Here is a 13,130-nt window from a genome sequence, read left to right on the forward strand (position 1 = left end):
ACAAATTCATTATGTTTTTTTTGAAATTCAGCAGATGTCTTAGTGTGTACCCTTTTCAACTAAACAAACATTTCTCTTTTAGGATTCGTACACACAGATATGACAAAAGACTTGAAAGAAGAACATTTAAAGAAAAAAATTCCTCTTGGAAGGTTTGGAGAAACTATTGAGGTGGCACATGCGGTTGTGTTTCTTTTAGAATCACCATATGTTACAGGGCATGTTCTGGTAGTGGATGGGGGATTACAACTCATTTTGTAATTTATAGATTATTCAGTTATAGGGGTGGTTAGCATCAGGGGCACACTTTGGCTACAGATTAGACAATTATGCCTACATGGGTAACATTTGCTAATCAAACTTGCTGATGCTACAAATGTTAATTTCTGTCTTTATAAAAATATGTCTGAAAAGAACAATGTGTGACAAGTTTTTTTTTTTTTGGTCTAAGTTACAGCAGTGTTGTTTTGTTTAAAAAGCCTTCATGAGATACAATTCACATACCATATAAATTATACATTTAAAATATACAAGTCAGTGGTTTTAACATATTTAAATATATGTGCAACCATCCCCCCAGACAAATTGTATTTTCTAAAGGGTATGTATCACTTAACTTCGGTTACCTTATAGACTGTAGCAATCTTAGTATATAGACATTTTGCAAGTCATGTAGACAAGTATTGATTTATATATTTTGCCTCAAAAGTAGAAAAATTATATTGTCTAATTATGATGAATTATTTTCTTGTATCAAGCTAAATTTTCTAAAAGTTAAGCTTATGGGCTATTGCCAAAATAAGAGTGTTTAGAGGACACTGATTGTCAATACTTTAGCGGGCCCACTAACGATAAATATATTCCTTTTATCTGTGCTTGGGTGATCAGTTTTTATACAAGTTGCAAAACATAGTGTTCATTAAAGACATTAATTTAGAATTGATTTCTTTGAGTGGTATTTCTGTTGATTGAGCAGCTGGACAAAATAATCTGCAAATTTAAATGTGGCGCATTTGACCCATTCTTGAGAAATTCTCATAAGTGATGAGGATTAGCCCTTATCTTAAGGTTTTAATACCTGGTACAGTAGTGAGCTGCATAGATCTCATGAACTTGGGACGTGTTTTTTATTCATGAAGAACTTAGAATAGTGCACTATTAATATTTAAAAACAGAAATATAACATTTAAAAAATTAAGAGTATTTTGCATTAGTGATTATGATTCTTATCCCAAAATTCTAGAAAGTAATAAATTCTTTATGAATAACCATAAGTAATAAATAAATTTGCAATAACAATAAATTCAGTGTCTTTACAAGAAGCAGTTAAAGCACTGGGTCTTAAGTGAGAATATTTGCCTGGGAGTAGAGATAAAGACACAAACCGAATGTAAAATACCAGGTAATGATTATTTTGCACTGAACTCTTTTATGGGGAATAGTATGATATTTTCAGTGTCACTCCATTCATGTTGATTTGGAGTTGGCAATTATTTTGTGTAATTGTGTAAATATTTAATTTTATATTGAAAGTGCAAGATTATGAATAGGATATACTAATAAATGCAAAGTAATAACAAAAGTCAAAGCAGTGTTCTAAATCAAGATTCTGGGTTCCTTAATTATTTTAATTATTTTAAATTTATCTTTGAAATAGTTTTCTAAGATTAATCTACTCAGGATATGAGAAAGTCAATTAAGTGTGAGTATCATTAAACAAATTATCTATTAAATGCAGGACATGGTAACATACAGAATTTATCGGGCATTGCCAAGTCTGGGCACATATAGGAAATGCAGCACTCAGGATGGTTTCAAATGTAGTAGCTGATGCTTGTAAGGTAGGAGAGCTTATTCAGACATAGTAGATAGTTTCTCTAATGCTGTCTCACCTGCTGGCCTTTGTCTACCTGTACTTCCCCATTATGGCAGTCCATTCAGTCTTGAGTTTTCTTCTCTGGACACCTTATGCTCTGAAATAACGAGCAAGGCTGATTCAATTGGTGATTTGGGTAGAAAGCAGTATCTTTTGCTGACATGAAGATGTAGATTATAGATAGGTGTAGCCTTTAAGTGTATGTTTTATACTTTAAAATAAGAAATAAAACCTTTTAAGCTATTCCACCTCCTCCCCCAGCCTATCTCAAACTGGTGGAATATACGGAGAGATCTTGAAAGAGGTAAAATAAACCTTCACTGCTCCACTTCAGGTGAATCCATCTACTCGCACTGACCTAGTAGAATTTTTAATTTAATACTTACATTCTATTTCTGAAATCAGTTGTGAACTGTTGCCTTATTTTCAGAGGTTTGAGAAAACCTCAGTGAATTCATTTTTTAAAATCTGCTATTCTGAGAAGCATTGAATGAATTCTTAACAAGAAGACTCATCTGTAGCTGTTTGCAGACTCTTATAAGCCCATAAGGGTTCTGTGCTTAGCATTAACAAAATAAGGTTTATAGGTAAAGCCAATGTATTAATTTTTTTTTTGCATGGAGGGCTTTAAAATTTGTGCCCTTTTTCATATTTTATTCATATTCAATTTATGGTTTGTAACTGCTTTTTAGGGAGATAATTATATGTTATAAATTAGTTTTGGGGGAATAGTTGTGCAAAGAGGATAATTTAATTTACATGCTTCTGTTATTCAGAATAAAGAGAAGACTACGCTGCATATTCAAGAGTTGTGCCTTACATTGGTGAAATATTTTTTTCTAAGATTTTCAAAAGGAATGTGTAAATTGAGAAATGATACCACTGTCCTAACTTGATAAACATACTATTCTTAAATAAAGTATTTAATGATTTTAAACTTTCTAATGTTAATTTTATCTTTGTCTGCAACTATAAGAGTTTAAAAATTTGTCTTTCAATTACATTGTAAAACTTTTGAGGGAAGAGACCATACTGTTTTCCTTCATTTAACTAATTAAGTAATTCAACAGATATTAAGTGCTTACTAAATATTTTGTATTTGTTTTGATACCCACACCTTGCCTACTTATCTCTGAATATATTGGATATATGCAGTAAAATATTCATTAGTCATTACATTGTGCCATGGTTGGGGAAATCATTGAGATAAATCTGTTCTGACTCTCAGTTCATATCTTGGAATATTTCTTGGTCACATTCCTCTGGCTTTTTATGCGACTTTAATGCTTCCTTTCACTTTATAACTGAATTTGCAAAGTGAATCAACTATTTTCTCTTAGACAGTATGCTTTCAGTTTGAGTAATTGTTAATACCAGCAATTTAATTAGAAACCTTTGGCCTAATAATCCAAATGGAGATGGTATCAGTATTACCTGGAGAATATTTTTAAAAATAAATTTTAAACATACATCAGAAGCCCCCTCCCTGGAAATTTTAATAAGTGATAGGGTGAGGGAAATGTGGAGATACATTTAAGACACTTTTTAATTTATTTAATTGATTTATTTTGAGATAGGGTTTTGCTGTGTTGCCCCAGCTGGAGTACAGTGGCATGATCACAGCTCACTGCCGTCTCCAGCTCCTGGGCTCCAATGATCTTCCTGCCTTCGCCTCCCAAGTAGCTGAGACAACAGGTATTGAATGCTTACTAAATATTTTAGTAAGTGTTGGATTACAGGCATGAGCCAGCATGGCCTGGCCAGGAAAAGTTCTTAAGGATTCGGATTGTTCATTCATTCACAAAATATTTATTTATTCATAGTACATATGTAACACTCCTTGTCAGAGGAGGTAGAATGGTGAGAAAAAAATATTTAGTAAAATATTTAGTAAGCCATGGATTTAGGAATCCATTTGGATTATTAGGCCAAAGGTTTCTAATTAAATTGCTGGTATTAACAATTACTCAAACTGAAAGCATACTGCCTAAGAGAAAATAGTTGATTCACTTTGCAAATTCAGTTATAAAGTGAAAGCAAGCATTAAAGCATTTAGTAAACCATGCCTGACTAATTTTTTAGTTTTACTTTTGTAGAGACAAGGTCTCACTGTGTTGCCTAGGCTGGTCTTGAACTCCTGGCCTCAAGTGGTCCTCTTGCCTTGGCCTCCGAAAGTGCTGGATTACAGGCATGAGCCACCATGGCCTGGCCAGGAAAAGTTCTTAAGGATTCAGATTGTTTATTCATTCACTAAATATTTATGCATACTACATATGTAACACTCCTTGTCATAGGAGGTAGAATGGTGAGGAAAAAAACAACAAAAAAATGAACTCTTAAGTTTCTGGAGCTCACAGAGTAATACAGTATGGTGGGGTCAAGCAGACTTAATCACATACATGTAAAATTGCAACCAAAATAGGCATTACAAAAATGAGAAGCTCTTGTTGCTGTTAAGTAATTAGGGGAATTTGACCTATTCTAAAAGGTCAGGAATGACTTCTCTGAGGCAAGGATTGTTGAACTAAAGTTAGACTACAGTTGGCTCTCAGTATCTTTGGGGACTGGTTCCAGGATCCTCTGAGGATACCAAAATCTGTGGATGCTCAAGTCCCTTACATAAAATGTAGTATTTGCATATAGCTTATGCACATCCTCCCGTATACTTTACATCATCTCTAGATTACTTGCAATATCTAATGCAATGAAAATAGCTGTTATATTGTTTTTTATTTGCATTATTTTTGTTTTTATTGTTTTTTTTCCCCAAAAAAATATTGTTTTTGGATATTTTCGTTTTTTCCTTTCCAACTTTTATTTTAGATTTAAGGGGTACATGTGTAGGTTTGTTATATGGGTAAATTACATGTCACAGGGGTTTGGTGTACAGATAGTTTTGTCACCCAGGTCATCAGCATAATACCTGATAGGTAGTTTTTCAATCTTCTCCCTCCTCCCACCCTCCACTTTCAGGTAGGCCCCAGTGTGTATTGTTCCCTTTTTTGTGTCCGTGTATACTCAGTGTTTAGCTCCAACTTACTCTAAATGAATTAATGCAGGAACAGAAAACCAAATGCCACGTTTTCACGTGTGGTATTAGGATACTTAGGATAATGGCCTCCAGCTCCATTCATGTTGCTGCAAACGTCATGATCTCATGGTCTAATTTTTTTTTGTAGCTGTGTGGTATTCCATGGTGCATATGTGCCACATTTTCTTTATCCAGTCCACTATTGATGGGGATCTAGGTTGGTTCCATGTCTTTGCTGTTGTGAACAGTGCTGCAATGAGGGCATGAGTGTTCATGGTAGAATGATTTATATTCCTTTGGGAATATATGCAGTAATGGGATTGCTGAGTTAAATGGCAGTTCCATTTTAAGTTCTTTGAGAAATCTCCAGACTGTTTTCCACAGTGGCTGAACTAATTTATATTCCACCAGCAGTGTATAGATGTTCTCTTTTTTCCACAACCACCAGCATCTGTTGTTTTTTGGCTTTTTAAATAATAGCCAATCTGAGTGGTGTGAGATGGTATCTCATGGTGATTTTGATTTGTGTTTCCCTAATGTTTAGTGATATTGAGCATTTTTTCATATGCTTGTTGGCTGCACTTATGTCTTCTTTTGAGAAATGTGTGTTCATGTCCTTGACCATTTTTTAATGTTGTTTTTTGCTTGTTGATTTGAGTTCCTGATAGATCCTGCTTGTTAGACCTTTGTTGGATGCATAGTTTGCAAATATATTCTCCCATTTTGTAGATTGTTTGCTCTGTTGATAGTTTCTTTTGCTATGCAGAAACTCTTTAATTATGTTCCACTTGTCAGTTTTTGTTTTTATTGCATTTGCTTTTAGAATCTTCATCAAGTTTTTACCTGGGCCCATGTCCAGGATGGTATTTCTTAGGTTTTCTTCTAGGGTTTTTGTAGCTTTAGGTTTTACATTTAAGTCTTTAATGTATCCTGAGTTGATTTTTGTATATGGTGAAAGGCAGGGGTTCTGTTTCAATTTTCTGCATACGTCTAGCCAGTAATCCCAGCACCATTTATTGAATAGGAAGTCTTTTCCCCATTGCCTTTTTTTGTTGACTTTGTTGAAGATTGGATAGTTTTAAGTGTGCGGCTTTATTTTTGGGTTCTCTAACCTGTTCCATTGGTCTGTGTGTCTGTTTTTGTGCCAGTACAATGCTGTTTTAGTTACTGTAGCCTTTTAGTATATTTTGAAGTTGAGTGGTGTGATGCCTCCAGCTTTGTTCTTTTTGCTTAGGATTGCTGTTGCTATGACTCTTTGGGCTCTTTTTTGGTTCCAAATGAATTTTAGAATGATTTTTGTAATTATGTTAAAAATGTCATTGGTAGTTTGATAGGAATAGCATTGAATCTGTAAATTGCTTTGGGCAGTATGGCCATTTTAACAGTATTGATTCTTCCTATCCATGAGCATGGAGTTTTTTTTTTTTTCATTTGTTTGTGTTGCTTCTGATTTCTTTCAGCAGTGTGTTATAATTCTCATTGTAGAGTTGTTTTACCTCTCTGGTTAGTTGTTTTGCTAAGTGTTTTATTTTTGTGGCTGTTGTGAATGGAATTGCATTCTTTTTTTGACTCTCAGCTTGGATGTTATTTGTATAGAGAACTACTACTGACTTTTGTACATTGATTTTGTATCCTGAAACTTTCCAGAAGATGTTTTTCAGACCTAGGAGCCTTTGGGCATAGACGATAGGGTTTTCTAGTATAGCATTACATCATCTGTGAAGAGAGATAGTTTTACTTCCCCTCTTCCTATTTGAATGCACTTTATTTCCTTCTCTTGCCTGATTGCTCTGGCTAGGACTTCTAATATTATGTTGAATAGGAGTGGTGAGAGTGGGCATCCTTGTCTTGTTGCGGTTCTCAAAGGGAATGCTTCCAGCTTTTGCCTGTTCAGTATGATATTGGTTATGGGTTTATTTAGATGGCTTATTATTTTGAGGTATGTACCTTCAATGCCTAGTTTGTTGAGGGTTTTTAAGATGAAGAGATGTTGAATTTTACCTAAAGCCTTTTCTCTGTCTCTTGTGAAGATTATGTGGTTTTTGTTTTTAGTTCTTTTCATGTGATAATCACATTTATTGATTTGTGTATGTTGAATTAACCTTGCATCCCAGGAATAAAGCCTGCTTGATCATGGTGGATTAGCTTCTTTATGTGCTGCTGGATTTGGTTTGCCAGTATTTTGTTGAGGATTTTTGCATCTATGTTCATCAGAGACACTGGCCTAAAATTTTCTTTTTTTCATTATGTCTTTGCCAGGTTTTGGTATCAGAAGGATGTTGGCCTCATAGAATGTGTAAGGAAGGAGTCCCTTCTTGACTTTTTGGAACAGTTTCAGTAGAATTGGTACCAGATATTTTTACATCTGGTAGAATTCAGCTGTGAATCTTTCTTGTCCAGAGCTTTTTCTAGCTGGTAAGATTTTTATTACTGATTTACTCACTGTTTGTTATTTGTCTGTTCAGGGTGTCAGTTTCATCCTGGTTCAATCTTGGAAGATAGTATGTTTAAGAATTTATCCATTTATTCTAGGTTTTCCAGTTTATGTGCATAGAGGTGTTTGTAATAGTCTCTGAGGATTAAAAAAAATTTCTTTGGGGTTGGTGGTAATGTCCCGTCTGTCATTTCTGATTGTGTTTCTTTGAATCTTTTCCCTTTTTAAAAAAAATTAGTCTAGCTAGCAGTCTATCAATCTTATTTATTCTTTCAAAGAACCAACTTTTGGTTTTGTTAATCTTTTGAGTGGCTTTTCTCATCTATTTCATTCAGTTTATCTCTGATTTTGGTTCTTTTCTTCTGCTAGCTTTGGAGTTGATTTGTTCTTGTTTTTCAAGTTCCCTAGGTGTGATGTTAGGTTGTTAATTTGAGGTCTTTCTAACTTTTTGATGTGGGCATTTAGTACTGTAAACTTTGCTTTTGACATTGCTTTAGCTGTGTCCCAGAGATTTTCATATGTTGCATCTTTGTTTTAATTAGTTTCAAATAATTTCTTGAATTCTGCCTTAATTTCATTATTTACCCAAAAGTCATTCAGGAGCAGATTGTTTAATGTCCATTTAATTGTATGTTTTGAAAGATCTTGTCGGTATTAATTCCTGTTTTTACTGTGCTGTGGTATGAGAGTATGGTTGGTATGATTTTGGTTTTTTGAATTTGTTGAGAATTGCTTTATGAACGAGTGTGTAGTCAGTTTTAGAGTATGTTCCTTGTGCAGATGAGAAGAAGGTATATTCTGTTGTTTTTGAATGGAGTGTTCTGTAGATGTCAGGTTCATTTGGTCAAGTATCAAGTTTAGATCCTGAATATCTTTGTTAGTATTCTGCCTCAGTGATCTGTCTAGTACTTCCGGTGGGATGTTGAAGTCTCCTACTATTAGTTTGTGATTATCTACATCTCTTTGTAAGTCTCTGTGAACTTGTTTTATGAATCTGGGTGCTCCAGTGTTGAGTGTGTATATATATATATATTTAGGATAGTTAAGTCTTGTTGAATTGAACCTTTTTATCATTATGTGATGCCTTTCTTTTTCTTTTTGATCATTGTTGGTTTAAAGTTGGTTTTACCTAAAATAAGAATAGCAACCCTTGCCCCTTTTTGTTTTCCATTTGCTTGATAGATCTTCCATCCCTTAACTTTGAGCATGTGAGTGTCCTTCCATGTGAGGTGGTCTCTTAAAGACAGCATACAGTCTTGGGTCTTGCTTCTTTATCTAATTTGCCATGCTATGCCTTTTAAGAGGGGCATTTAACCTGTTTACATTCAAGATTAATATTGATATATGTGGGTTTTATCCTGTCATCATGTTTTTAGCTGATTGTTATGTAGACTTGATTGTATTAGTATATTTGTTTTATAGTGTTAATAGTCTGTGTACTTGAGTGCGTTTTGTGGTGGTCAGTAATGGTCTTAATTTTCAAATTTAGTACTCTCTTATGGACCTCTTGTAAGGCAGACCTGGTGGTAACAAATGCCCTTAGCATTTGCTTGTCTGAAAAGGATTTTATTTTTCCTTCGCTTACGAAGCTTAGTTTGGCTGCATATGAAATTCTTGGTTGGAATTTCTTTTCTTTAAGGATGCTGAATATAAGCCCCAAATCTCTTCCGGCTTGTGGTGTTTCTGCTGAAAGGTTTGTTGTTAGCCTGATGGAGTTTCCTTTGTGTGTGACCTGCCCCTCTCTTTCAGGGATGCTAATGAGTCATAGATTTGGCATCTTTACATAATTCCATATTTCTTGGAGGTTTTGTTCATTTTTAAAAATTCTTTTTATTATCTGACTGAGTTAATTTGAAAAACTGTTCTTTGAGGTCTGAGATTCTTTCCTCAGCTTGATCTGTTCTGCTATTAATACTTCTGATTGTTATGAAATTCTTATAGGGAGGTTTTCAGCTCCATCAGCTCAGTTTGGTTATTTATTTTATTTTATTTTTTTTGAGACTGAGTCTCATTCACTCTGTTGCCTAGGAGTGCAGTGGCGTGATCTTGGCTCACTGCTACCTCTGCCTCTTGGGTTCAAGCAATTCTTCTGCCTCAACCTCCCAAGTAGCTGGGATTATAGGCATGCACCACTAAGCCTGGCTAATTTTTGTATTTTTAGTACACACCGGGTTTTACCATGTTGGCCAGGCTGGTCTTGAACTCCTGACCTCAAGCAGTCCACCCACCTCGGCCTCCCAAAGTGCTGGGATTACAGGTGTGAGCCACCACAACTGGCCTAGTTCTTTCTTAAAAGAGCTATTTTCATATTTTTATCTTTTGAATTGTTCTACTGGATTCCTTAGATTCCTTGGAATGGGTTTCAGCTGTCTCCTAAATCTTGATAATCTTAATTGCCATCTAGATTCTGAATTATGTGTCTGTCATTTCAGCTGTTGCCTTCTGGTTAAGAATCAATGCTGGGGAACTAGTGTGGTCATTTGTAAATAAGGAGACTCTGGCTTTTAGAGTTGCCAGAGTGATTGCACTGGCTGTTTCTCATCTGTGTGGGTGCTAATGTTCCTTTAACTGTGGTGTAACTTGACTATAGTCAGTTGCCTTCATTTCTGGATGTTTTCAGAGGTCCAGGTCTGTGCAGGGTCTTTATTTGTGGTTGAATTCTTTTTTCTTTTTCTCTTCCTTTTTTTTTTTTTTTTTTTTTTTTGAGACAGAGTCTTGCTCTGTTGCTTAGGCTGGAGTGCGGTGGCATGATCTCAGCTCACCACAACCTCTGCCTCCCAGGTTCAAGTGATTCTTCTGCCTCAGCCTCCTGAATAGCTGGGATTACAGACATGTGCCACCACACCTGGCTAATTTTTGCATTTTTGGTAGAGACAGGGTTTCACCTTGGTGGCCAGGCTGGTCTTGAATTCCTGACCTCGAGTGATCTGCCCACCTCTGTCTCCCAAAGTGCTGGGATTACAGCCGTGAGCCACCACAGCTGACCTATTTGTGGCTGAATTGTTGTCTGTGTTTTCATAGGCGGGTAGATTAGCAAAGTATTTTTGGTGTTGAAGTTAGGGCTGTGATGTGTTTAAGCATACTGGCCAGTAGGTAGGTTCTTGCTCAGCCCTGCGTCTCCTTTTTTTTGCGTCTCCTTCCATTTGCAGTCATGTGCCTTCTCAGTGCTCCAAGTGAACCCCCTCTCAAGTGGGAGAGGAGGGTGTGGGCTCCTCTCCCACTTGGGTGCTGCAGACCTCAGCTTGTCATTCCCAGGCTTGGCACTGCAGCCCTGGGGCAAGCCAGACTTTTTGTTCTCTCTCCGTCTTGAGGGCAGCAGAGTTGGGGGGACCTTGGCAGTGTCAGTGGTAGGGAGCTTTTCATTGTCTCTTTCGGTTGCACCACAGGGATATACATAGCTGTTGTCAATCAGAATAATCATCCCAGTGTGTTGCGGGCCCAAGCTAGGGGGTCCCTGCCTGATGATGAGCAGGGGAATTGGGGGCTCACAGGGAAGGCAGACTGGCCTCTTCATAGGGCGGCTGCTGCATGCTGGAGGTGAGAGTAAGGCACTCAGGATCTTTGTTTCTTCCCCAGCCTGAGGGTAGGTGGCAAGGGCAGTACCACTGCAGTGGCAGTGGCAGAGGGGCTGTCAGTTGCCTGTGGGAGCTCTGTCCCTGGGAAATGCAGAGCCACTGCGAATGGGAATATTCAGCTGGGGGTGGGGCAGCTGCTTTGGGGGCCAAAGCCAGAGGCCCTACCAGGTGAAGAGTAGGTGGTGGGGGCTCACAGGGAAGAGAGACTGGTTCCTCTCCCTGTGGTGGCTGTGATGTGCTAGAGGTACCAGTGAAGCAACCAGGCTCTTTTTTCCTTCTTCAGCCCAAGGGCAGCTAGGGCAGTACCGCCGAAGCTGCAATGGCAGAGGAGTGTCTCTGGTATGTCCTCACCAGGCAAACACAGAGCTGCCACTGACTGATCAGGCAGGGGCTGGGTGGCTGTGCTGGGGGCCCAGTCCAGGAGGCCCTGTGTAGTGAGGAGTAACATGGACAGGGACCTGTGTGGAAAACAGTCTGGTTGCTTTTCTATAAGGGAGCTGTGCTGTGCTGGGGGCCTGTGATAGTCCTTAAGCTCTTCCTTCCATTCTTAGCCGGAGGGCAGTAGGGGCAGGGGCTGCAGTAGTGGCAAAAAATGGTAGACCTGCCTCCTTCCACTGGGAGTTCCATCCTAGGGAAGTGCAGAGCTGCTACCAGCTGAGAGCTCAGTGGGTGTGGGGTGGCTGTGCTTGGGGTGTGGGGGGCAGGGAGAGGGGCTTGTTGGGGGCAAGTCGGAAGGCCCTGCCCAAGGAGGAGTAACAGGAGGAGGAACCTGAGTGGAAAATAGTCTGGCCAATTTTTCCGCAAGGCAACTATGGTGTGCTGGAGGCTCAAGATGGTCCTTAACCTCTTTGCTCCTTTCTGATTCTGATAGCAGTTGGGGTAGGGGCTGTGCAGCAGCAAAAGTGGCAGGCCTGCCTTTTACTTCTGGGAGCTCTGTTTCAGGGAATTGCAGAGCTGCTACCAGCTTGAGAGCTCAGGCAGGGGTCGGGTGGCTGCACTGGGATCCCAGGCCAGTGGGCTTTGCCTAGGGAGGTGTAGTTGGGGCAATGCTTGCAGTTCGTCTGCTTCTCAGTACTGTGGATGCAGCCTCTCTCCTGGGGATATGTGTGGGAACCTGGCCTCCTTTGTTGGCAGAGCTACAGCTGCTGGTGCAGGAGTGCTCAGGGTTCCCAGACCCTTGGCACTCCATTTGTGCCTGAGTGGCACATTCCACACGCTTTCTGTGTCAGCCTGGAGGCCGCAGGGGAAGGGGGTCAGGGGAGGTCTCCAGAGCCTGAAATTGCAAAGGTTTCTACACAGATGATATATTTCTTGCCCAGATTTCCCCTCTGCCCTTAAGAAGGTACTTTGTAATATTCTCCCCACCCTTGAGAATGTACTTTGTAAGATCCACCCCCTGCCCACAAAAAAATTACTTCTAACTCCACCGCCTGTCCCAAACCTGTAAGAACTAATGATAATCCCACCACCCTTTGCTGATTCCTTTTTCAGACTCAGCCCGCCTGCACTCAGGTGAAATAAACAGCCTTGTTGCTCACACAAAGCCTGTTTGGTGGACCCTCTTTGCATGGATGCGTGTGACAAAATGGATTTAGGAGCCAAGTGAAATATAAAAGTAGAAGCAGCAGCAGGAAGAGCCCCGTAGGCACTCCCAGTCCTCAGCTCGAGCCCAGGGAAGCTATTCCTGGCCTTATCTCACAGAGGTCCTTGGGGAAGGGAAGGCAGCCAACAGAACTGGGGAGGGCTGCAGGGTGAAGGAAGCTCCTAGCTGAACTTTGTAATAATTTTGACTGAGCATGAACTTCCCTGGGTAGAATCTGGGGTGAGGGGCAAATGGGAAGTGCATATATGAGCACAGAAGCTGCAGCTGAACGTGTGGGCAGGTGGGGAGGCAAGGCCTGAGAACCCTGCTTGCTTTCTCAGCAGGCAGACTTGTAGCATGCGGCAAGATCTCAGTCCTGCTTGCTGGCTGCCTGGGTGTAATCCTAGTGCAGTTAGGGAGGCATGGTGGGAGTGAGACTGGTCTTGCTGACTGTGCGGGAGTTGGGTGAGGCCTGTCACTGTCAGCTTTCCCCCACTTCCCTGGCAACCTATATGATGCAGCAGAGGCAGCCATAATTCCCCTGGGAACATAACTTAATTGGCCTGGGAGCCACCATTCCCCCACTACATAGTGGCCACAGCAGGCCCTGCCCAAGGAGAGTCTGAGCTCAG

The 13,130-nt window shown here is 39.5% G+C and overlaps 1 protein-coding gene across 7 annotated transcripts in view; it reads left to right on the plus strand.

The window, feature by feature from the left end:
• CBR4 (carbonyl reductase 4) overlaps nt 1–13,130 on the plus strand; it is a 155,609-nt gene that overhangs the window by 20,651 nt on the left and 121,828 nt on the right. For 3 of the 7 annotated variants that reach the window (XM_050791739.1, XM_050791740.1, XM_050791741.1), the window contains one exon: nt 83–2,813. The exons of the other annotated variants lie outside the window; for them this stretch is intronic. In XM_050791739.1, the coding sequence (XP_050647696.1) occupies nt 83–261 (179 nt within the window). In that variant the 3' untranslated portion in view covers nt 262–2,813. Of the gene's footprint in view, nt 1–82; nt 2,814–13,130 lie in introns of those variants that run through there. 7 annotated transcript variants of the gene reach the window in all.

Source organism: Macaca thibetana, chromosome 5 (assembly GCF_024542745.1).
Source record: "Macaca thibetana thibetana isolate TM-01 chromosome 5, ASM2454274v1, whole genome shotgun sequence".
Lineage (NCBI taxonomy): Eukaryota > Metazoa > Chordata > Mammalia > Primates > Cercopithecidae > Macaca > Macaca thibetana.